General features: G+C 40.5%; 1 protein-coding gene across 3 annotated transcripts; it reads right to left on the minus strand.

Moving 5' to 3' along the window:
* Positions 1-1,502: 1,502 nt before the first annotated feature.
* LOC147141883 (ras-related protein Rap-1A) lies at positions 1,503-24,327 on the minus strand. 3 transcript variants are annotated; one of them, XM_086040015.1, is made up of 8 exons: positions 24,231-24,327; positions 15,287-15,375; positions 12,646-12,714; positions 12,315-12,371; positions 11,475-11,615; positions 7,219-7,362; positions 6,975-7,105; positions 1,503-2,607 (listed from the first exon to the last, which is right to left on the minus strand). In XM_086040015.1, exons 2-7 carry the CDS (start codon positions 15,341-15,343, stop codon positions 7,016-7,018), a joined length of 558 nt encoding a protein of 185 aa, XP_085896141.1. In that variant the 5' UTR covers positions 15,344-15,375; positions 24,231-24,327; the 3' UTR covers positions 1,503-2,607; positions 6,975-7,015. The 3 variants fall into 3 exon arrangements, with proteins under 3 accessions (XP_085896141.1, XP_085896142.1, XP_085896143.1); XM_086040016.1 differs by having other exon boundaries at positions 1,503-2,649; XM_086040017.1 differs by lacking the exon at positions 24,231-24,327 and adding an exon at positions 24,015-24,138.
* Positions 24,328-26,224: the final 1,897 nt, after the last annotated feature.

Genomic DNA, 26,224 nt, shown 5'->3' on the forward strand with positions numbered 1-26,224 from the left:
CATGCATATACATTTTTTAACTAATCACAAAATGTTCCATGATTGTGATTAATCCCATTTTACAACTACAATTTTCAACAAAGCTTAAAGCTAATAGCTTTCTTTGATCCTTGAAGATGATTATTTTCCTGCAGAATACAATTGTTGAACGATACACCAAAGACATACAACTAATAAGATATTTCAATTTGGCTTTGGGTAATCTGCAAATTATTTTCAATTTCTCCAATGAGCCTTCGAGCAACTTTTTAAAGTAAAACTACATAAAAGTCAGTCTTTGTGCTCGTGACTCTTTGCTACATTTGGCTGCAAAGTGAGCAGAGGCCAGCTGCCACAAGAAGTAAATAAAACTGAGTTCACTTTATACGCTTTATAAAATTGAAATTAATCTCCATAGTTGATGCTTTGACAGTCATGAAAAATTACGTGATCGGATCACTCGCGACATTTGAAGAACAAGCAATTGGGAGACTATGATGAGTTTACGAGGCTCACTGCATTGTATAAAGTCAAGGCGGACACAGCGCAGTATAAGTGCATTATTGCCACAGGGAGAGGCATTGTAGGTCACTTGTGGGCAACAGACCCGCTATATCATTTCATAATTAACAAAAAGATTAACAGTGACTTTTTCCCGTTGACAAATGCACAAGACAAAGATCCTGAGTCGTTTCAATTTCGGAACTCATTGAATAGTTTATTCAAATGAAGCCTGCATGTGGCTATTTTTTCTACTTTGATTATATTCTGACCCATGCAATGTTTAGGTGGCATGTTATTTGGCTTTTTGAATAATTAAGTCTTTTGAGACTGCTGATTATTTTTGATCTGTTAAAAACTGTGTTACTAAAAGCTAGTAAATAGAAGTTTTTCAGTTATCTTTGTGACTGAGTAATTGTATATTGTGCCAGCAACGGTTTTGTATTTCTTCATGATTTTGAAAATACATATAGATTTTTGTCTAAATTACGACAATAATATTGCATGATAGCAGTCACCAAAAAAAAAATTGAAAAATATACAGATATTCCATGTGATCGGAATCAGCCGATCTCACTCCTGCATGATCGGTATCATAAAACCTGATCGGAACATCCCTAATATATATATATATATATATTTTTTTTTTTTTTGGTCAATCGTAACGGAAATGAAAAAGGAAAACAACTAGCTTCAAACATTATCACCCCTCTCAGGCACCAGCAAGATAAGCTTTGATAAACTGGAAAACATTTTAGTTTCCTGCTTTTATATACAATAATTTTGTACAATAGTGGTTTTTAGGCCACGAAAAAAAATGATTCAATTTAACAGACAATTGGCGCCGAAGATGACTCCCCTCCCCCTTATTAATGCCTTAAATCGAGGTTCCACTGTACATGCTTCAAGGTTACAACCTCTCCCTGAATGATCATTACATAACTGGTGGTTCCTCAATCAAAGATATTAAATGGAGTTCTAGGATACATGATATAAAAAAGACCAACCTGTAACCAAAACACTTTGGTTAAAAGTTTAATTCACAAAAATACATTGACCAATATCATGAAAATGTACTAAAATGTACTTTAATAATCCATAAACGCTGGAACATTGTTGACAGAAAAACACAAGAAGCATTATTCGAGTTGGTTTAGTATAATATATTTCAGCTTCAAGAGACATAGAAATCATTCCTTATCCCCCCCACTTATTTCTTTTATAAAAGACCCATTTTTGTCTGAAGCATTATTATTATGCAAAAAGAAAAAATGGCATTAGAATATATTATGGGAACTATGAAATTCCCAGTGACTAAGTATAAAATTAAGTCACATCAGAGAGAGAAAGAGATATCGGTAGAAGAGAAGTCCATGAACGATAAGAGGTGTGAAAAGGTAAAAAATACAAATTATATACCTTGATCTATCATCACTGACATGACAGGCATGGAGAAAATATTTATGGCCATCCAAAAAATAAAAATAATGATTCTCACTTTTCCACACGTCTACAATTATGAACTGAAGCAAATTTTTTCATGCTCGTTTTTGAAGAACATTTATAATCACACAACTAAATTCATGTCTTTCAAATACGATATATTGAAAACGATGGAAAAATACTGAATCCCATTTCTAATGTTTCACTTCTTAATCGTTTTTTTTTTTTTTTGTGTTAAAAGTGTCAAAAAAAGAAGGAGGGTCGGGGTCGGTCGGGGGGCTGCTGTTTTAGCCGTGTCTAGGCGGCTCATGGACATTTAGTTTCTTTCTTTTTACAGATTTCCTGCGCTGTTGTCATCAGTTTGTGGCCTTTTGGTTTTTGGTGCGGAAATGGAGCAAATGTGTCCTTTCAGGAGACACACACGGGAAGAAGGTCCTCATCGCAAGAGAGCAGAGTCGTCTCTCGCCGACTGTCTTTCTCTTTGATCTTGTTTTTCTCTCCGCATCGTACGTCGTCATCCTCATCATCGTATAGGATAGAGCGGTGTGGGCGCTCAGCTGATTCACCGTTTGTGGCTGATGGAGTGGAGAGGGGCAGGGGGGAGAGGGGCAGGGCAAGGGTGGGCGGGGCTGTTGGAATGCTGGCACGTTCCAATCAGGGCAACAGTTCTTCATTACAGCATTTCTGCAAGGTGACACAGCAGTTAGGTCCTGGATTGCGTCCTCCCTTGGTAAGGTTAGGGTTAAAAACAACACAGAATTTAAACACACAACGCCCTCTGGTGGTCCTTAAGCGTCATTACATCCCGTTTGCATTCTACCCATCAGGAAGATGTAAAAAAAAACCACACAACAATTAAAAGTGACTTTTTACATTGTATACAAATAGTACATCTTTTATCTGTCCATTTTGAAAATGTGCCTGAGCATGGTCTTCTGAATTTTGCTGAGTAGTGACATCACAATTTGGCTAATTTACATGAATCCCACATGAAGTTTCTCTGCGTGAGCAGGGGCGAACAAACCATGAGGCAAACGGGAAACTGCCTCAAAATTAACGCAATAAAGTTTTCTTTGATGAAAGTAAAGTATTTAAAGCAGCAAACAAAGTAGTTGCCGCGTTGTGAGGAAAATGAAGCAGTTCTCCCAGTGGAGCAGCGAATAGCAGTGGGAAGAAAATGTTTTTTTACACTGGCACAGCTGTCAGGGTCAGCTGAGGAGGATACAGTAGAAATGAAGTGCAGATTGAGACAAGTGGCGCTTTTTATCAAGAAAAAATGTATTAAAGCGGTCCAAATAGTAAACTAAATTAAATCTTGATTGTTCTTAGCAATTACAGTAAAAGCCTCAAGATGATTCACAAGGATTTTAATACTTAATATAGCTCAGGAAAAAAGAATGTTCTCAAATTCACACTATTTGCGTAGTTGATAGTAATCGTGATTGTCAAAATGTTAACAGGGCACGGATGTGGACCATTAAATGACTAAATACTGTCATGTAGAAATACCCACATATACTGCATCTCAATTGTTGCAATGGGCTTGTGAGGATCAATCTCCATAATTGAACTCAAATCATGTCAAGTCAGTTCATTTGTTCCAGGCACAACTGTCTCAATCATAAAGCTTCGAATTGTACAGATCATCTTTCAAGTGACACTTGAACCTTTATAACTGTCATACAAGTGTAAAGAGTCGTCAACCACAGTGCAATAAAAAGAAAAAAGGAAAACTACTTTCCTTAAAATTGACAGAACAGGAAAGTAGTTGCAAAAGCTATACTTTCGCCTAGTGACGTTTTATAACTTGGAATTAAGTTTTACAAGTTTTTTTTGTGTGTGTGTTTTTAACAGGACTGTTGGTTGTCTCTTGGGGCATTTGATTGAGGTGGTTCCACTCTAGCTCTTTCTTGCAATAAAATGTTTTTTTTTTAACAACCAAATCGAGAGAGCAAGGGGTCACGGTGGCCTGGGAATGAGGACATACTGTATGTAACAGGCTGATGCAAAAAAGCAACATGATTGGATGAACCCAACACTAAACTTGCTGTGCTGCCTAAAGAGGGACATACACACACTGATAACCGGGCCTGTATAGCAAGGTACTGTATACATACGCTGGTAATAGGGATAAATTCAAGCAACCCCCTTTCTGATCAATGTCAGCAAAGGCCTCATTCTCGGAAAAATTATCATCACATCCTTTGGTGTGTTGAGAGTGATATTTCCTCCCTGATCTGCTTGGAAAGCTGTTGCAGCCAACAATCCAAAATGTTAAAACCAGTTCAATACTGTATCTACTATGGTCTGACCGACTAATCGACTGATGCTAGCTAGCTCTTTTAAAATGGGCAAAAATTAGCCCTTTTTTTTCTCCTCACATTAACACATTCATACCTTTATTGGTGTAAGTGTTAAAGTTGCCAAAAAAAAGTTATCTTGGGGAATTGGGGGGAAAAAAAATTTTTTTTTAAATAAATAACATGAAACAGAGCGATACACAATTATGAAGAGAGGAATTGTCTGTGCAAATATGGATTTGTGCGTGGTGTGCTGTGATGGTCCTCTCAAGTAAACCACACACTACAACCATTTTTTTCGCAGTCGACTATGGTGCGACAAAAATCGAGTCGAAATCACTTGCCCAGTTTTTAAAAACTGGTTAAAATATTCAAAAATGTGCCTCATGTGTAGTAGGCCGCTTTACTCATTGCCAAGTGCTCATAATGCTTCATTAAGTCCACTTATTTAAATGCGCAAACTCGGTCTGAGCCATCCCCTGTACTGTATAAATAAGACCTCTGGGGTGATGGTGCCAGTATGTGTGTGGTGAGTGAGCAGTGGCACAGTTGAGATGTAATCCCATTAGTGTTGGGTCAGCGGGTTGGACAGCATGTGAACTCTCTCACACACACACACAGAGACACACGCGCTCCCATAGCGACCGGGACGGCGAACACAGTGGGTGGTTATGCTCGCCATGATGTCTGAGCCTGGCACAATGGTGCTGTCTGTTGCGCTAATCCACAGTTCATGGCAAAAGTTTGGAGGGGAAAGTTTGCTCTGTATGCTGACAATAATGTCAACTTTTAAATACTGTACGGATGGACTTTTCTTGATTTGATTCGCAACAAAGTGACTAAACGCAAGAGAACCTGATAACAACTCTGGATTTCCTCACAACTCGGCTGTGTTCCACAAGTGAATCTATTGGCCTGTTGAGTGGTGACTCATTCAGTCATGCATGTACCAAGAATAAAAAAAAATTGCCTATAAAATGAAGCATTGACACTTTTCAAGGCTGTATCAGGGAATGCGAGCCTATCCAGACTTATTCACAACTACGAGAAATCACATACTGTCATTTTAAATATTTCCTTTAGACAGTTTTGTGTAATAATTTTGGCATTACATTTATCAGTTTAACGAATGTGGCCCAGTACTACACAAAATATTTTGTTACTGTACTAAAGTAGATTATTCAAGTATCCGTACTTCACTCGAGTATATTTTTCTGATGACTTATGTTTTACTCCCTACATTTGAAAACAGAAGTGCATACCTTCTTAGTCACTTAATCGAAATGGGCTTGTTACTTTTTTCAAGCTCAGCAAATGCTGATGATACGTAAAAAAGACAAATACCAAGAGATAAGGTCAATTGTGGTTAAGCTTTGGATTGACTGAAGTCTTAACTCACTCGCTGCCAGACATTTTCAGACCCTCTTTTACCCTAAAGTTTGAATACATTTGAAAAAAATACAAATAAATTCCTTATGGCTGGACTGTGAAAAAGACAGGTACATTTATCAATGGCAGTGAATGAGTTACAGTGGAAGTCAACCTGAACATATTTTTTTCAAGAATATGTTCTATGCAGGCCCACTAGTTCAAACGAGGAATTCTGATTAATATTGTGTTTGTGGAATATGAGTTAAGCAGCAAAATCCACCTGTTTTTAGCCATATCAGGGGGCAGCCATTTTATCATTTCTGTCGACTGAAAAAGACATCACAGTTACTCAGGGATCAAATAACGACCAATCATGGCTCAGCTTTTCTTTTGGTTATCATTAGCTAATTTCGCTTTTTGACAGTTCACAGTGTTCCCAAAGCTATAAGAACACATTGTTTCGATGACATAAAAAAGTTAATAAAAATGGGATACTATTTTGTGATTATTTTATTAAGTAAAGGAGCTGACTCAGAACTTCAACTTTTACCAGAGCATTTTTCTGGTATTTAAGCACGGTGGTGTCAGGTCTTATGCCACCTCTACAGGTCAGGAGTAAAAAGGCCAATCAGCTTGACTTTTATCAGTGTGTCATACCACTTGCTGCCTGGAGGTGGAGCCCTTTTTCTCTGAGTGTTTTCCACAAGGAGGAAACAAAACTGCTGTTGACACTATGTAATAGTGCAAACAAGCATGTAACTTCTGACAAATGATACACAACGCAGGAAAGCCGCAAGGTCAACACTATTATACAACACTTATCAACCTGACAGATGGTTGTTCGTCATGACACAAGTGATATTTACAGGGCACATGTGGAAACTTGACTATGTGGCGTTTTATACAAATTGTTGAGAATCTGGAGTGCCGTCTCCCCCATCAAGTGTGAAATGACGGCCAGTGATAGCCAAGCGCAAGCGTTGTTCATTTGCAGTCTGGACACACAGGGGTGAATACCTGCTTCGGAGGGAGTCTGAGTCTCCAGCAATCTCCAATTTTGTTGGTCATCACAAAAAAAAAAAAAGTCCCCACAGTCCGGTTAAATGTCTCAAAATATAGCATCAAGGCGCTCACATGATCGCAACACCCAAGCTCCGCCCCTGGTCCTGTCTGTCATCATGGTATCAAGAGCAATACTCAATATTTGCATGAGACAGAACTGTCCTCCAAAATCATTTGATTTGAACTTTGGTGACAAGTGGACATCAAGTGAACTGTAACTCTTTATCCTCCATGTAGTTTGACGCAAACTTTGTTAAGACACATAGGGACAGTTTTAAATTGTTTAAAAAAAAAAAAAAAGGTTGTCTCCAAACATACCTGGCTCAGAGCTGCTGCAGGGGCTTTAGATGGGAGGGTCTTTAAAGCAGCACACAGTTGGATTTCTTTTTTGCCTTCTTCTTTTCCACTGGCGTTTTCCTATTTATCTGTCTGACCAGGTCATAGAAGATCTGAGAGAGAACAAACGAAAAAAATCCAAACAAATGCCAAACTTTAATAGATGGCCAGAGGGAGGTGCTTTCAATAAATGTTGGCTGAGAAAAAAAGTGTGTGGTTCACTCACATCGAGGACATTGATCTTTGACTTAGCAGAGGACTCTAAAAAGGCACAGTGGTTCCACTGTCTGGCCAGGTTCTGGCCCTGCTCCTTGCCCACCACACGCTCATCCTCCAAGTCGCACTTGTTGCCCACCAGGATCATCGGCACCTGAGCAAACATTAAAATAAATACATCAAACAACAGTCGCAGTGCTAATGGAGCCTCATATCCTAAATACTTTTTTTGTTACTGCTTTCGGAATAGAGGAAAAAAAATGTATTCAACAAATGACTCCATACTACTTTAGCTGATTACCTGACATTGATGACTGATAAATAACACAAGCAAAGACAACAAAAAAATTAACAAGCAATTTTGGCAATTATGCTATTAGGCTAACGAATTTTGGATTTTTAAAAATCTGTGTGTGGACCACAGCCGAGTCACAACCAATAAAAATATCCTGTGCGATACGCGTTACAGTATGTTGGAAAAGCTTCAAGGGGACCGCTACAAGGACAATCCAAATAGATCAATCAGCCCCTCTGGGACAGCAAAACAATCATTTTGGTTACATAAGTGATGATATAATCTATATTCAAAGAGTGCTACTTGTTTTATTTTTCAACAAGCCAACGCAACCACTGAGAAGACGTGCGACAGGTTAAGGAAATGGCCACCACTACTTCTTTTGTACTGCTGTTGTTTTCCAGTGACAGAGGAGAAATGAGGGGGGGGGAAACCTAAAAGGAAGCACGTATAACACGAGCGTGGCTGCAACACTGTCGTCGTATCGGGATGCGTCTCATCCTGCCTGCTGTTTCCTGAGCGGCTATCTGGTACTGCTCGCCGGGCTCGGAGGAAGCCGCAGCGGCCCCGCCCAACCGGGATAGCATCGCTTTCCTTCCTGAACATTTCCAAACATTTCAGCTGGATTCCATGATACGAGGCCGCCCTGCGCCATACATGACAGTGTTGGGCCGTGTGTTTTTATCTTCCATTGTAAAGCATGTAAGATAAAGCCTCAAGTGACCACATCTTCCTAAAATGTGTGGAAATGTTTTAACACTCCAAACAAGACATCTGCAGGAGAAATTTACTTGCGGTGGGCCTGCAGCTACTAAATCATCGGATGGGGATTCTCTCCCTGCCTAGGTGATGTAGAAAAACTGGAGATTAGCAGGACATGTGGAAGCATCCCGACTTGTGCTAGCTTGCAGCCCAACTCTCTGGCCGTTTCATTCCGTCTAAAGTGGTGCAGGAGAAATATGGCGGGGTCCAATATGCCTGTTCCCTGTGGGCTTGAGGCAGACGACAGGAAGCTGGGATATTTGTATTAACCAATGCGGAGGTCAAGGTTTGATGTTTGATATCCAAACAAGACGCTTGGGTACTGGACTGCCCAACGACATTTCTACCAAGGGGTCCTGGGAGAGCCGAGGAATGCGCTGCTAACACAAACGTCGAGCCAAGCTGCGATAAAAAGGATGGAGAGAGCGGGCTGGAAGGGACAGAAAAATGTTCAGTGTCAGCACAAGGAAGCATTAGCCTGCTGGAAGAGTCCAAACGGGCCAAGCAGGACTTGCTCAGACGCCGCTAACATGCTGCAGACAGGTCCTATCCTGCCCACTGTGGCATTCTTTGGAGATTGGATTGCAGTTAAAATGAACGCAGCCAGCACTTCCAAATAAACATGAGCAGTGAGTCACGGGAACCGGGTCAGGGCATTACTACCGTCCAAGGCACCGCGTCGGCAAAGACGGTCCTGAAAAATCACAAGACATGTCTTGCGTAAGAGCTGGAAGGAAGCTCAGAAAGTGAACGCACCGCCGACTGTTTGCTCGCTTTATTAATTTCAAAGTTGTAATTTTGGCCGAGCTGTCTTTAAAGTCATTAAAAGTCTGTTAATTGAGCACTGTAGACATCTAGTGAGGTTCTGGAGCGGGACAATATGCTACAAACAACACGCTTCAATGCAACTGCTCTTTGCAACGAGGCCCAAGAAGACTTGTAATTGAGCTTGGCGATATTAAGGGTGTCTGCGCATTTTGCCAGCTCTGCCCTAAATGGCGCGTGGAGAACAAAAACAGTTGTAGGGGCGACCGGGGAATGTCTGCTCGCAGCTTGGCAAGGCCTGAAAAACAGTTGACAAATTTGTGCTTGGATGAAAATAAAAACATTGTCGATATCTTTGTTTGCCGTGCGTTATTGTAAGCAGCGATGTCCAGGGGATCCTCCTGAGTTGACAAAGACAGAGTCAACCAAAACATTTCTTAATATTAAACCTGACATTGTAATACAGATTAGATTGCTTTTTTTTTTTTTTTTTTTTTTACAAATATGTGAATATGATCTTGAAAAAAAAAAACACCTCGTTAAATGGCAACCTGGCAACCACAATAGTGGAAAAAAAAATACAATTACATTATTAAATTTACTGCGTGTTTATTCTTATTACTGACCACACCGCATTCAATAAATGGCTGAAAAGTGCATCAGTGAATTTGGCTCTCCTTTCCCACATGCAACGGCATCGCAATAAGTACATTAACAATAAATGATCGACATAAATACTAATTTCCGCAACAAAGTGGGAATTGCACTTCTTACTCTGGGTTTTAGAAATGCGTTTTTCCAGGTGCTCAGTGAAAGGCAGTCTCCTTCGTTTCCCCGCCTTAAATCGTGCAATCTAAGCTCGCGCGAGGCTAACCTTCACTCCCTAGCCCCTAACCACAGTGGCCCTAATAAAAACACACCGCAACCTCACAGCTGAGTGTAAGTTTAATGAACTCGGGTTCTCCTGCACATCAGTGCGGCATGGCCCAATCATTCACATGGAGTGCCAGACCACAGTGAGGCCACAAGGCCCCCTTGGCCATGGAGGAGGAGGAGGGGGGGATAATGGCGAAAACATAGGAACAGGCACTGAATAGAAGTTGGATTAGGGGGCCAAGAAACGACAGACAGGAACTTCAATGCCACAAAATATGGTTACGTGGAGGTAGTAGAACGGAAAACAAAAAGAGGGATAGCATTCATTCCCCGGCAATGAGCTCCAAAAAAGGACAACCTTGATGGTGCTGACGTGATCCCTGCAGCAGCAGAACACCAGCAAGGCAATGTAGCATTACTCTAAAAGGGACTCACAACATAATGTACCAAGTGGAGACGTGTGTGTGGAAAACAAAGCTCAGTAGCTCTCAGGCGGCACTTTTACGCCTTTTATCCATGATAAACTCAAACCTGCAACTTTTCCAACATTCGGATGTACGGTCAAAGTTTGACACTCACTTCTCCTACCCTGTAGTGCTCAAAGCAACCTGACACTAACTGACATGTATTTTCAGACGTAACACCAGATGCTAATTATCTAATTATCCGACACCGGGAAGCCGTTTTGCTGTGGAAAGCGCACACAGCTGCAGCAGTGTCCTGCCTTAGCTGGGTTCTGTGCGAAAGAAGCTGCGAAAGACCTTTTGCAGTTAAGGAAATGCCGGAGACCTGAGGGCAAGACAGTCAGTCACAGCAACATCCTGTCATCACCGGGATTCCATGTGAAAGGGAGAAAATAAAAACGGTTTCTGCTGTGGCAATTTTGTTGGATCACTGTGTGAAAGAGGCACGGCTTTTTGCAGAAGCTAATATTCTTCTCTTCTGTTAGCAATTATTCATGAGGGCTGAGGCTAAATCTCACCTACACAGGTTTCTGTATGAAAAGGCATCGGTCGATAAATGGCAGCTCGTCTGTTAAGGCTCTGATGCAGCAATTTATCAGTATCTGTATGAAAGAGGCAAGACCCTCCATAGATAACGAGATGCTAATTTAATTCTGACCCTAACAATTAATCGTGAGCGCTGAGGGAAAGACATTCATTGTTTTTACAGGGATCAAACCAATCAGCTACAAGGGGGGAAATGTCCACAAATGAAGCAGCCCCAACGCAGAGACATGTACCGCACAATGATATGCACAGTGTACAAATTGCACTGTGTGCCCTCGCATTGTTTTCAACACACAAGTAGGACTGGGACACCACAGCCTCCATTGTTTGGAGCTAATACGAATTTGTAATTGCCCTGCATAAGATGCCTGATTTTCAGCTTTGAATGGTCTCCATAGAAACTGAACAATGTAGGCGGCTGAGAACACGGAAGCACAGAGGGACTATAATCTATCAGCTCTGTGCTCCATGAGCTTTTCAGGCACAAATCAAAACAAAAACGAACATGCCGCAAGGAGCTGACGGAAAACACGCGCGCGCGCGCGCACACACACTTACATCTTCGGTGTCCTTTACTCGTAAAATCTGTTCCCGCAGGTCCTGTAGGTCGTTAAAGGTGGACTGCGCTGTGATGGAGTAAACCAGGGCAAAGCCTTGGCCGTTCTTCATGTACAAGTCCCTCATTGCCGTGAACTGCTCCTAAAACCACGGGGAAGAACAAGCCTGATGAGCCTCGTCATAAAAACAAGTGGTCACATGTGTAGTTTGCCTTTAAAATTAGATCCATCTTGAGAGGATGTATAGCAGGTTTTTAGCACTACATGAAGCTTTGGTTTAATGCTAGCACTACAAAGACACCCTGAACTATTACTGTATGTTGCTCTGTCCACATGGAAATATAAAAACGCAGGATTTCAGGAACGTTGTTCTAACAACAGTCCGGTTGCTCAGATTAAGAAGAGCTGGACAGCTTGCAATTTTCAAGCTGCGAGACGTCACAAAGTGGACCTTTGGCGATAAATGCTAACCAGTTAGCACGCCAACAGCTGAGGATGGCGGGAATTAAAAGGAGGGAGGCCAAAGCCGTGATTATTTCTCATCTGGGATCCAGTGAGAAGTGCATGGTATTACTTATAGCATTTTTTACAACTGCAGATGGGAACCCTCAGAGCACCATAGAAGAATTGTTTTTCTCTTAACCGATTCATAGCCAAGCTGCTAAAATAAATGACAGTGGAAACGCATTGCTGGCAAGAATCAATATTTGGGAAAACAGTGTGTCAAATCATAAAGGCAACTCTCCTCATAATAAAGAAAGTCTTTTCCCCCTCCTTTAATGCTTTGCATACCATTCTAGCTAATCTCAAACAACAAACTAAAAATCGTGCATTGACTTACTGTGCCGGCTGTGTCGAGAATTTCAAGCATACATTGCTGCCCGTCTACCTCCACTTGCTGCAAGGAAAAGGGGCAGATGGTTTATCAAACATGCAGAACAAAGAGGCAGCAATTGCAGTCACATTGCAATCAGCGTTTAATAACAGGTCAAACGTTACATGAATGATAACTTTAGAAAAAGTAAAAAAAAAAAAAAAGATTGAATAAAAAAGAGCAGGCAGAAGCTGAAGGACGAAGGGCGTGACGGCACACTGGAGAGCAAAATGATGAGAAGCAACGGAACAGCTGCTCACCATGAGCCGCCACCGAACCCGCCCTTCGGAAGACTCACCTTTCTGTACGAATCTTCTATTGTAGGGTCATATTTTTCCACAAAGATTCCCTGCACAAACTGTACTGTCTGGAAAAGAGAAGACAATGTGGGATCAGTCACGTTACATCGTCTGCCAAAGATGGGATTTCCCCGTCTATGTTTTGCCTTTGGAAATAATATCTGCACCATAACAAAGGCGGGACAGCACCTAAGTAGAAGGGAATGTCGTAAAGGTGGGACAAATTGAAGAATGAAAAAAAAAAAAAAAAGTACAGTGGAATATCATAAAGATCAAAGTTAATCCAACAATTTCACTTCTAAACACCAGTGTTGAGGGATAAACAACACCTGGTTGAAGTTAGCCGGATGCAGCATTAAGGCCTCCCGACAGCCTTGTGATGACCAGTGAAACGCTTTCCAATCTGTTCTTCATTTGGACCCATTTAAGTGTCCGGTTCTATGATTGAATCTGCACAATGGAATGTGTGCAGTGTATTTTAAAAACAGGTGCATCATTTCTAATGGCGAGCATGGAATGGTGTGAGTGGCCAATGCTGCTCTAGCCATAAAATGTCTAATCAGAAATCTTTTGGGACGAAAACATGGTTTGGGTTGTTAGTGTAATGTAGTGTTGTCACAATAACATAATTCTGACTTTGATTAACAAATTAACCAAAACAAATCATGGTTAAAATCTAGCATGAATTAAGGCGTCACTCCCTTTACTTTGTGATGTAATTCAGGGTGCCGGTCGGCGAGGCGTGTAGTCAAGTTGGATGTGTTCCGGCCTAAATAAAAGCGCCTCGCAGACGGGCTTTGCCCTGTCTGTCGCTTTGTCCTGGCTGTCAGCAAAATACTTCCAGATGACACTATACTTGTCTTGTTTTTCGGACGGTCCACATGAGGGTGAGATTTTGGAGCCATATTTATTGTCTTGCTCGCCAACTCAAAATGGCAGCACGCACTTTCAGAAGGGATGGAAAGCACCATTGCTGCATTTTTTTACCTACAGATGCTTAAAAACATGGTGTCCTTTCATTTTTACAGTGTGGTACTGTAAAAATGTGTGGTATTTTTTACTGTGGTACTTGTCCAGTATCGGTATGCCATGTCACCTATTGCAGTGTGTCCGGGTAAAGCTAAAGTCTTCCTAATTTCACACCACACTGTTGACAAACTCGCCAAATGGGAATGATTTTTTAAAAAATCTCAAAGTATTTTAACTCATTCACTGCCAAGCATTTTCAGACCCACTTTTACCCTAAAGTTTGAAAAAAATTTGAAAAAAATATAATTAAATTCCTGGGATTGAATGGCTGGACTGTGAAAAGTCAAATAAATACGTCAAAGGCAGTGAGTTAAATGAGTCCTTTAAAATTGTGAAAAATAAAGCAGGAATCTCCGCTCTTCTAAGGCTGTGGCCGTGTGAATGTATATAACCACACGCTGCTGAAAATTAGACGCTGCTTCAACCAGCATCTTTTTACGCCAACGGATCCCTACATGTTTGAGCCGTGAAAATATATCCGCTTAAAGCCTCCGGTGTCTGGACCAACATGTCGTCGCAGGGACGGGCGGTGATCGTCACCAGCTAGGTTGGCAAGCTAACAAGCTTGGGCCTAGTAATAATAACTAAGGCTAGTTTTACATGGCAGGTCTTAATGCTCAATTCAGATTTTTTTTTTTAATCAGATTTTTTTGTGTAAGCGTTCATATTGCATTATAAATGTGACCTCGGTCTCGTCTGCTGTATGAAGAATGCGTCACCAAAGTGACCCGCATGCGCAGAAGAAGAGACGACGTCACTCCCGATGTTGTGTTTGCGGAAGTAAATGCGGTCCAGCGTGTCGGGGCATTCATGCAGTGAAGCGATTAGGTAGGAGGCAGAAATAAATACAGCATTTGAGGAAAATCACGAGGCGACGCTTTAATATCTCATTTCATGGAGACATCACTAACGAAGACGTCACGTCATAGCCGTGCGTAAAAAATAAATCGTTCTGAGCCGTGGCTGAATTACTACGATCGCCATAAATGTCCACCTAATGCTTCATGTTTCAAGTTGGATTAAATTTAAGTAAAATATAAAGTCAATAGTGTTACTCAAAACAACTTTGCACATTCCCTCTGCCAGCGCGCAGCACATTATGGGCTCCGGATGACGTCAATGTCGGATATATGCGACCTGGCCGTTCAGACCGCCGTCACATTGGAAAAGTTCGGATACGTATACGATCTAGAACCATATATGAAAGCGACCCAGGACGGATTTGAAAAAAATCGGAATTGAGCCGTTCAGACTGTCAAAAAAAATCCGATACAGGTCGCATACAGGCAAAACACTCAGATCTGGGTCGCATTTGCCTTCGGTGCGAACGTAGCCGAAGTAACTCGCAGTAGTGCCGAATAACCACTGATGGTGCTCAAGGTCTTACATAGTGGAAGAGGGGGGGACTCATGCCCGATAGCCGAAGTTTATCACTGGTCCCCATTTTAGCCACGCCCCCACCCAAATTAACTGCAAATGTACAATATAATGCAAAACAAATTTCTGAATTCACTTTACACGGTCTTAAAAAGTGAAAATGTACTGCAGGGGTGTCACAGAGAATAGGGAGCTGGGGTGGGGGTGGGGATCTATTTAAGAGGGCACACTTACCAGAGCGGACTTGCCCACACCTCCAGAGCCTAACACCACTAGCTTGTATTCACGCATGGCGGGATCACTTCAGCAGACAGCCAAACAATCTGGAGAGAAGCACGAAAAGACAAAAGAAGTTACAATTTCAATCAAGACAAACAATCCAAGTAGGAATTTTCCATTCCAGAAAGGTAGGATTCTAGTCATTCCTCGAGGTTATGGCCAAGAGGCACAACACAACAATGGAGGGAACACCCATAAGTGGAGCTCCTTTAGGGAGGAGGAGGTGAAGACTATGTGACCTCTGTTTAACACAAGCCAGCTGTGCAGTGCAGAAGTGCACTGTGCTGGTGATTCATGGATCCTGCTTCTATTCCACGGAATGACACAATCGGCTTGCTTTCATGCACCGCGGCGCACCCCCGAGACTTTTTGTGCTCAATTACCTCTTTTAAGGTACTGCAAAACTTCAGTGTGTTGTCTTTTTCTAGCGACTGATAGAAAGCAGCTGCCAGTAGGGAAGTGCGGCTCATAATGAGGAAGAAATTGTGCAATCCCAGGAATATGGCTTTGAGGGCTTCCAATCCCTGGCGCGCATTATGGCGCTAAGTCAGCTGGGTTAGCCAAGTGGGTCACTGCAAAGAGACCGCCACAGTAAGGTTGACAAGGAACTGGGGGAAGTCAGAGTTTATTTGGAGCATTTTAGATCCTGACCAGTTATCTTGCATATGTCCCATTTCAACAGATTTTCATTGTTCCTGTGACAGTGACAACTAAGCTCTTTTCTATTCTATCCTAACCCAATAGAGAAAATTGACCAGGTCTGAGGTGATAATCAAAGTGGATAATGTATTTTGAGCTGCAATGAAAACAGTACGGCCGTTTGAAAATGAACCATTTTGTAAACCATCAAAAGCAACCGGGGAGCGGACGACCCCCTCCACCGCCCCCCTCCTACCCCCTACATGGCACACTTGATTCAAACACTCAAAGCGGTGCACAAAAGACTGGAGACGGCCGACTTCAATGGCAAGCAGAGGCCATGCGGTCGAATGAAGGCTCGGCTGTGAATAATTCAGAATCGTTAATCAGCTTTAGCCAGGAAAAGTTGTCCTTGTGTGATGCGCGCGCGCGCACACAGACACATCTGTGTCGCCTACTAAACACAGTGACGCGAGTGTGTAGCATTCCAAGTCCAGACCACTAATAGTGACATGCCAAGTGTGACATAAACGCTTCTCCACTGTGTTTATTGTTGTCAAGGTGGCAAAGCTACACAAAGACAAATACCAGCCGCCAGCACAAATGGCTCTTGAGCAAGAGCCACAACATTAGGTACAAGCGCTACAATACAGTATATCGAAAGAGATTTGTCCTTTAGAGACAATAATGCTAATTTTAGAATTAGCCATCAAAGCCATTTTTTATCTTGGCTTGATTCGCTGGTCCGAGGCCGTTTGTGTTGAAATCAATTGTTGCTTGCGCTGGAACGAAACTTTCTTGAGTTCTGCCCAAAAGGCAGGGGCAACTAAATGCCGACCATCACACCAATTCACGGCTTACAACTCTCCCCTTTTACACGAAGATCCTACAAAATTGTGATAGCGCCACGATTGTGTGCACCTTGACAGAGCAACACAACATTCCAGAATCATTTTAGGTGAGTGACGATGTAGTATAAAATAGTAACACAAAAGGGTGGGAGAAGTGAGTGTCAGGTGTTACACTTTACACCCCTGCCTCGCCTTGTGGAGCACCCTGAGCTACGGGGGGTCCGAGATTTACAACGGCACCGATATAACAAGGTTGTGAATGGCATGCAATGAACTAGTTTTAACTTTACGTGCTCATGAAACATAAGAAGGCAAGCTCAGCTACTGCCATACTTCCTGTTTTTCATTTGATTGATTTAGTATTTATGGCCCATAAGTGTTTTTCATACTGAAATGTAGTAAGTTTCAATTTCATTTATTAGTGAAACTATGACTATGGCTCAGACTTGCATAAAAATTAGGGCTGGACCGATAATTCCATACCGATATGTATCGCGCTTGACACGTGATCGATACCAATAGAAAATGCCTCTGATAAAACGTTCAATAGAAGAAAGGAAAAAAAAAAGAAAAACAAACCCGATCGCAGCATGGTGCATGATGCGCTTCCGCCTATAAACATGAAAAAGAAGCATTTAAACCAAAGAAGAAGAAGCTTTTAAACCAACGAGGAAGAAGCATTTCAAAACCAACCAGAAGAAGCTGATAACTCAACGGAGCGTGAGCTATGCTCGCGTCCTGTGAGCGAGCGCCGTAACTTTACTCAAATAAATGACCACTCGACTCAGTACAACTCTCACATTTAAATTATATTATGCATGATAACCTTATTAAAAACCCGTGGATGGAGCCTTGGTGTACAAGTAGAGTTACAAGCAGTAGTTAGCCTTATCCGACACCGGCATCGCACTCAAGGTAAAATCAAGCAAGTAAAATATGAATGGGCTACGGCAATAATATGTCCGCTAAAAAGGATAAAGTAGTGCTAAGACGGTTGGTCAACGATGATGTATGCACTGCAAAATGCAAATAAGCATTTACAATGCACTGATGGAGGACAAACTGCACATTACACTACATAATGATGTACAAAAAAAAAGTTAACTGTTATTTAAAGAAAAGGTTCAAACAAAATCAATAATTATCAATACTGACTGATATGAAATACTTAGATTGTGACAGTTTTTCAAACATTTCTCAGCCCTTCTAAGCACATCATCTTTAAAACGGAGTCAATTTAATCTTTATATTGACCAGATTATTTCACTCTTTCATAGTTACATTGACCTCTTATTAAGGTTAAGTATTATGTTAAAATAAAATAACCTAAATTTATTTTTCTTCGGGTCATTATTTTCAATAGTTTAACAGCATGAGCAAATTGCAGTTTCGTGGTATTACAATGACACTCGAAAAGTTTGAGTAAATAACTTTTTCCCATCGAGCACAGTCCATAGAAAATAATTACATTTTTCGGAAAAGAAATCATACAAGTGTTTACTTATAATAGATCAAAAGTAAAAGAATGTGTCTCAAAAAAGTGAGTAACTAGTGCTCATATTTTGTGCTTTGTGAATTCATCCATCCATTATCCAAAGCGCTTATCCTCACGAGGATCGCGGGCGTGCTTGGAGCCTATCCCAGCTGTCTTCGGGTAGTTGGCGGGGTCCACCCTAAACTGGTCGCCAGCCAATCAAAATGCTTTGTGAATTAACGTAAGCTCATGTTAGTCATGTTTTGTACCTTGGTAGCAAGCTTAAGGTATTTATTTCATCAATTGTAGGCATGCTAAGTCTCCTATCCATCCATCCATTATTGATACCGCTTATCCTCAAAAGGGTGCTAAGTCTCCTAGTTGGTTACAAATATTCATTTGAAGACTTATCAAAGTGTGATGGGTGGCACTCTCTTGAATGAGAGTAATTTTTAATAAGCAGTCATTTTTCTTTAGAACGTCTTGCAAATCCTTCCTCAGTCAAGCCGCAGTACCTGAAAAATTTACGGAGCCGACTTTTTCGATGAGAAAAATCAGAGGTTACTAACTGCACTGCCGACTCCAAAAATAAATAAATAATCAAAAAAATATATATAATAATAATAATAATATATATATTTTTTTTAAACACACAGCTTTGTAAAGTTTTAGCCGTTTTGAATCCATGACTTTTAAAAATCCAGTAACCGTCCCATGCCTATTCTACACCCCCCATTCCTTTTCAAAGCAGTTCATACAAGCGACAGAAAAAAAAGGCATGACAGACTTTGGCAGGAAATGTGAAAGGAGCTATTGATTTCCACTCATACGCACAAGTAGAATCCAATAAGGATTAAGGATAGGATTTACACTGAATGGTGCCAGCGACACAATTTTGACGTGTTAAAAAGCAGAGTTAGGATATGCATAATCAAAATTATTCATAGAATTAATCATAGATCATGATCGGCCCATTTCCGTGGAAATGTACATGATCTGCATATATCCATCAACCGTTGTTGATCACAAAAAACGATCACCTGAAGCTCGTACTTTGCAGCCTGCAGCCAACTAAAGACCAGCCTGCCCTGTCTCCAATGTAGAGTCCCACACCAGTAACTGAATCATAATATATGTTTGTGCATTTTCTGCGCTGTCAATTTTAAATGTCCTGCTTTTGAATGATGGAAATGGATGTATGAAAATGTGGATAGATTTTTTTTTTTTTTAAGTTGATTCATCAATTATTCAAAAAAATAATCATTGGAAGATTAATAGATGATTAAAAACATGATTACTGAGCAGCAATAAGATTGACAAAATGTGCAGCCAATCCATGTGATGGGTATCAGTATTAACTCACTCATGGGCGATAGAAATCGGCAGCATAAAACCCTGATCGGTACACCCCTACAAAGTAGTATAGTTAACTTGGATTTATCTTTATTAACATGATCAAGACTGTCAACAATAAAACTATTGACAAAGAATGTGAAGGAAAATCTACACTGAACATAAAAACATCTTCAGACCTTTAGTCAAATGCCAGGTTTTTGTGGTACATAAAAATAAGACCCAGATCAATTATTTCAAAGCCTTTTCCGGGTATGAAATTGGATTAGGTCGCTTGGGCCTACAGTCTAAGTACAGCCTAAGACATTTTTCTGAAAATGTTTTCAGCGGCGACAGTACACAACTGCATTGTACTTCTCAACAAAGCAAACACATAAAAGGCCATTTAAGGACATCTGCCTTCAACCAAACCTCGCCCTGTTTCCACTCCCTCTTAACAACGCTGTCATTCCGAGCAAAACAAACGCTCGGCTCGTCAGGCCCGGCAAATAAGGAGCGAGGGAGGGCGGCGTGCCAGCGAGCACGCGCTTTACAGTGACATCACTCACCCTCCGGGGCCAAAAGGTATGCGTGTCCATGTAGGGCTGCGAGCGGCATGTGCGAGCGGCTGCGACACGCCATGCGAGAGTACATTCAGGATTTCCTGACGCGGGCTAATCTGACATAAGCGAGGCTGTCACAGCTGCTGACTCAGCAGGGTGGGACTATGATTGACGGCCGCCTCTCCTCGAGAAGGCCGCGCATCCACTAAGCCAAGCGCTACGGGAGAGTGCCATCTTCTTACTGGCACGTGACATTCACACATCCACTTGAGGCTGGAGCGCGGATAAATTGTCGATCTGGACAAACAATGATAAGGTTGGCCACGACAATAGCCACACACAAAGTGCGAAGAATAATACGATGCCAACTGCACAAAGCAAGCTTGAGTTAAGAGCAAACGTAATGACGTTTAACAGCAAGCAATAAGACTATAATTTGCTAACAATCATAGCTGGAAAGAGAGCCTATGCAATCATGGTTGCGATTGTTATGCTGCCTTTCAAGTGGGAGAGGGAAATTGCTCAATTTTATTTTCCTAAAGTCTTAAAAACAACATTTCAGTGATTTATTGCATCCCTCCGGAATACAGGAGATTTAGAATCATTAGAGTTTGAATGTGCAGAACACAAACCAGGTTTTATTTTGCACATGCTCAGATTTGGAACATTTCTAACATTACTCGACATGTTAATTTAGCTTCTACTTTGCTACTCTTCATCAGTATTTTCATACAATTTATGATGAATTCCATTTTGGGGAAACCATTTTGAAAATATTTTAACAACTCCCCGATAAGGTACAGCACCTAAACTCCAAAAGCATCTGCAGATGGGCCCTCTTTCTATCACAAAGCTCTTCCTACGGAAAAAAACAATTTCAAGTCACATTTCGGCCATCACTCACCAACGTTAACGTAGTACTTACGTCAGAATTACAGTAAACACTTGTATGAACAATATAGTAATAATTACATCACTATAGAACAAGTTTAATGCGCACCGTTTGCAAGCTCATAACTGCCTATGTCCAAAGACAATCACAAAATGTGGACTTTTTATCCAATACAAAAAATCTTGCATTTACAGAAAAGGTCACAAAAATGTCAGGGATTCATTGCCGACCAGATGAGCGTGTACCCCACTTCTCACGCCCAACGTTAACTGAGATTGGATCCAGTCACAATAAATTTAATAATTTAAAATGACATGCCGGAGAATACAGAGCATGCTATTTATTTCTTTTTGGTGCCGATACAAGGTTTTCATTCAGTGGCTAAAAGCAACAAAGATGATTCAAGATGATGACAACTTTGAAACTATTTAATTGGGAGGTAAGAACAAAGTTCAGAAGTTAAAAGTGCACTCTCTGTAAAAACCTAAGACAATGCAACTGACAATTTTTCCTGACCTTTGTTCAGAAAATCAAAGGTCTAACTCTGCATTATGCATGTTTTGCTTTTCTTTGGTAGAGTAATAGATTCTAAAAATATTCAGTATTCAATTCAGTTGCGGCCCGTGTGTTAAAACGCTACAAGACAAGAAAAATAAAACATGTGCACTGGAAGTTACTTTGGGGAGGTAAGCACGCTAAATTATCAATGCTAGAGTAGCGTGTTTTGGACTTTTTAACGCTATGCAGTGGTTAAGGTCTTTTTACACTTGCTAGACAATGAGGAATGTTGGTAGGTTGGGAATCGTGAGGTGGAGCAACGTAGTGCATTACTGATAATGACGAAGGAAGATTTTGACAGAACAGCACCGGACTAAATCTGCATGAGCACATTTAGCTTTTTCTTCGGATATGGACAACAACATCAGAGGAATGCATCCAACCATCCTGTCGGTGGTGCCATGACCTGTAACCACATCCTCTTTCCAGAGACAGAAGAAGGCTTCGCGCTGACCGCCTAAAATAGCTACTTCCACTCTCTGTTCCTGTACCAGACAGCAGACTGAGTGAAGAGTGTGTATGTGGGGAGGGAAGCAGTGGTTTCAAGTCAGCATCTCATCGTTGTAACCAGGCTCCACAGGATGGAGGAGATAAGAGAAGCTGTAATTGCGCAAGTTGCGGGAGAAGTATGACTTCGCTCTTGAAAGCCTGCAACATGCCTCCAAACAAACACCTCCAATGTCACTAAATTCAAGTCTTTCACCTCGGTGATTCTCAGCTGGGTAACAGACGGCTAGTAAAAAATGACAGGGGGTCCTCAGTTTCACACCTTTTGACGTTACAAACTGCTCACACAATCCATGGGCTTCAAGTGTTTTTCACACAAATACAGGAAACCATCAAACTCCTAGAGCAGGCGCTGGTGCTAAGCCACGGAGTGTCTATACGTTGGGCTGCGCTGGAACTGAGTATCAACAAAATATGGATTCAGTGGGTGTTCCTGAGAGTGACAAAAGCTTCACCCACATAACTTCAGATGGTTGAGAATTGTAATCTTCAGCTTGGAACACTGATGAACAGCGACTTGACTACTGCGTTGGCATCGGTTAGTGATAGACTACGGCACGCTCCGACTTGAGTACAAATTCAAGAGACGTGCATGCAATTTTATTGAATTTTACTTAATTTATTTTGGCACATCAACCTCAGCTTCTTTACAAGTAGCAACATCAAACGTGTTTTCTGAAAAACATGGAATCAGCACTTGAAACTACTCTAAAATCCTCTGTAACAAATAAATTCACTAAAAACCAAACATTTAATTACTAAAGTACATGACTTATTCTACTGTCACAAATAATGTTCCATTTGTGCAATGTAATTTGTAATTAGTTTTCAGAGGAAGTGACAACCATGTGAAACGTCATAATTTTGACAGCGTCTTGGGAGAACCCCAAGGAATTTTGGGGTGTACGTAGATATTTTTAACTGAAACTTGTAGACAAGCGCAGAAGGTTCCCTGAGAGGCGGACAAAGCCAAAGTGTCGGGAACTAATTAAGTTACGCTGTTTTACTCTCATTTGAAGGCTTTTTTTTTACCTGATTTTCTATTGGCGATTTCACAAAAAAACATCACACACACAAAGCTCAATTTCTTTGAACACCTTCAGCCAATTTTCAAATTTTTTGGTGCGTTGTTGTACTCAGGTTGAAGTGGACAGTCCAGCAAAAGTCTGCTATTTTTGATTTTGTGGAAATCTTGTAACGATTCTGTTATTAAATGCTCTGAAAGTCACTTTCTTGTCCCCAAGTGCTGTAGTTATGTTTTCGAAGAGTCATTTTTAACAGTATATTTTCTTAAATGTTTTTCTATACAAGTGGGCGGCTATAGTTGTTTTTTTGCTGCGTCAAGGTTTCCCCACAATATGGGCATCATATTTATTCATCCACGTCGTATTTAAATCCTCCTTCAATCCGGAACTTAGTTTAGACTCGAACCAAAGACAGTTTACCAACACTTCCTTCCAATAACATGAATGCAATACTTCCTGCTCCATGCGTAAATAGCCCTCACACTGAGATGAGATGAGGTAGAAATAATCTATAATCCGGGCCAATGAGATAAACATGCCGCTGCGTGGACGGTGTTGAGCTACGCCGCTAAATCCCGTTACAAAGCTCGTTAGCAATAATGAGGCTAACTAGCTAGCTTTAACGGGCCGCTAGCAGGGGGCTAGCATGCTAGCCTGTTAGCTCAGCAGCACACACACGTTCCTCGTTTCAAAATGTCCCCGAACACGCAACACTCGCCCGCTAAATGGCTCCTGCGTCAAGCCCACTTTGACACTTTCAGCCAAGAGCCGAGCCGAATTGAGGTTTACGAGCTCCTGGGTGAGGTGGAACGAGCTATCGGTGCTTGCGGGTTTAGCGTTACCTGCCCTTCCGCCTGGCCTTGACTAGAATGGGAGTGTTTCGGGAGCTACTCGCGGAGCTTTAATGTCGTTTTACCAGCGCAAAACAGGTTATAAGGCGACCAAAGCAGGGCACCCGCGGCACGCGTCACGAGTGTCGAGAAGGAGAAAGCCCCAGCAGTGGTAAAAGTTTATCTGCCGCTATCTTATTTTTGGTGTCAAGTAAAGTTTGCGCTCACCGTTTGTCGCTTCGCTGTCTCTGTGGGCGCTCCGCAAAGTGTCAGCTCGGTTGCGCGCGCAGCACACACGTCATTCCTGCTCGCGCTGAAAGACACTTGGCCTTTTTTTTTTTTGCTTCTTAATTTAAAGAGCACCACATTCACACCTTTCATTCTCCTAGTCTTCTTTATAAAAAAATAGATAATAATAATAATAATAATCCTACTTTAGTTTATTTTAACATTAAGGCTATTTGACATGTATATATATAATACATACACATACATATGTATAATATATACACATATAGATATATACAAATATATTACATGTATAATTTGTTTATTTTATTATGCTCTTTTTTTTAGAGTTCCATCCAATCCCTGTAACTTTAACGTATATCTAATTAAAAATATTACTATAACATACATTTTTTATTTTATTGTAGTTTTATTTCTATTTATTTACCATATTTATTTATCAACTTTTTCAATAACATAAACAGACACTCAGTTACAATCAACTGTTATCAACAACCAATTGAAATCAGCTGCTATTAAGTTTACAATGTCACCCAACTCACAAAAAACAAAAGACACAAAAAACAATAAGAATACAAATATATAAAGTAAAAAAAGTGTACAGTATATCAAGTTATACATATGTATCTATATATATTGTACTTATGCAGATTTCCCCCTTAAACATAAATTACAAACATTGCAATACTGTTTTATTATTATTATTATTTTATTGTATTTTTAAAATAGTTTTTAGATGTATTTTGTTTGTTATTTTTTCTCACTCATTTAATTTAAAAATTGCTTATTTATTGTATTCATTATTATTTTTAGGGAGAGATCTTTTATGTGTATTATTTTTATTTGTGTTCATTTAATATATATCTAATTATGCTACATTATTATTCATTTGAGTATTATTGAATTTATTGTTTTCATACTACAATCAGTATTTCGATATACATTTATTTTCAATATTTATGTTGACTTTTTCTCATTTACTGTAATTTATGTATTTATTTACATTTATTTGTATGTTCTAATATCAGTATTTTATTATCATTACATATGCATTAATGCTGGAGTCCATGGAAATCTTTCTTTCAGATAAAAACTAAAATGGGGAAAATGTCCAGCTCGTTATAATAAGTTACATTTCTGTGGTTGACTGTTTCCACTGGTTATTACAAAAAACACAGCCCTTTTTTTTCAGTCAAATGCTGTTCGGGTGAAATAGTTTCTTCTTGTGGAAAAAGGCATGCAAAGAGTTTTTATGACACATTCATGAGTTGCTCTCAAGTCACTATGACACATTTAAGTATTTTCTTGATTGTGAAATCCATCAGCAGTCCCCAAAATGGAACAAAAAAGGAAGTGAGTAAAGGAACAAGACCAAGTCTTTTTTTTTCTTTTTTTTTTAGACAGATATACCTTATTAACCAACTGCAGAAGTCTGAGGACCTCTCATGGACCTCAGGAGGGTGAAGTTAAGTAATGCTTTCCTACTTTTTGTGACAAGGAAAAGAAGAGGCACTCCTCTCAGTTTACAACAGTCCGGGTTTTGAGGTTATGCGCGGTTTGCGCTGCAGTAATTCCATGCAAATATTTAATCGAATTATGACTTTGTGACTTTATCATAGGTTAAAGATAGACCCATTTAAATTTCTCACACAACAGTTTATCCAGGGAAAGAAATTTGAAAGACATTAAACTGTTCAAGTCCAAATTCCCCGACCTAAACCCAATGGAGCATGTGTTTACCAGCTACAGAATAGACTTGAAGAAAATCCCTCAAAACAATACAAAACACTTACATTGGTCAAAAGATTTTAATCAGAGATGTCCCTAAACATATATACTAGTGCAGTTTTCTTCATGATTAAATAATAAGTACTTTGGAAGTCTATGATGTGGACGATTGGATTTCCCCGTGGCAACACATGCACTTGTAAAGACTTTGGGAAGGCAGCCAAAAAGTCCTTGGATACTCCAAA

This window comes from Filicampus tigris, chromosome 9 (assembly GCF_054856515.1).
Source record: "Filicampus tigris isolate MCC_2025a chromosome 9, RoL_Ftig_1.0, whole genome shotgun sequence".
NCBI classification, from domain to species: domain Eukaryota; kingdom Metazoa; phylum Chordata; class Actinopteri; order Syngnathiformes; family Syngnathidae; genus Filicampus; species Filicampus tigris.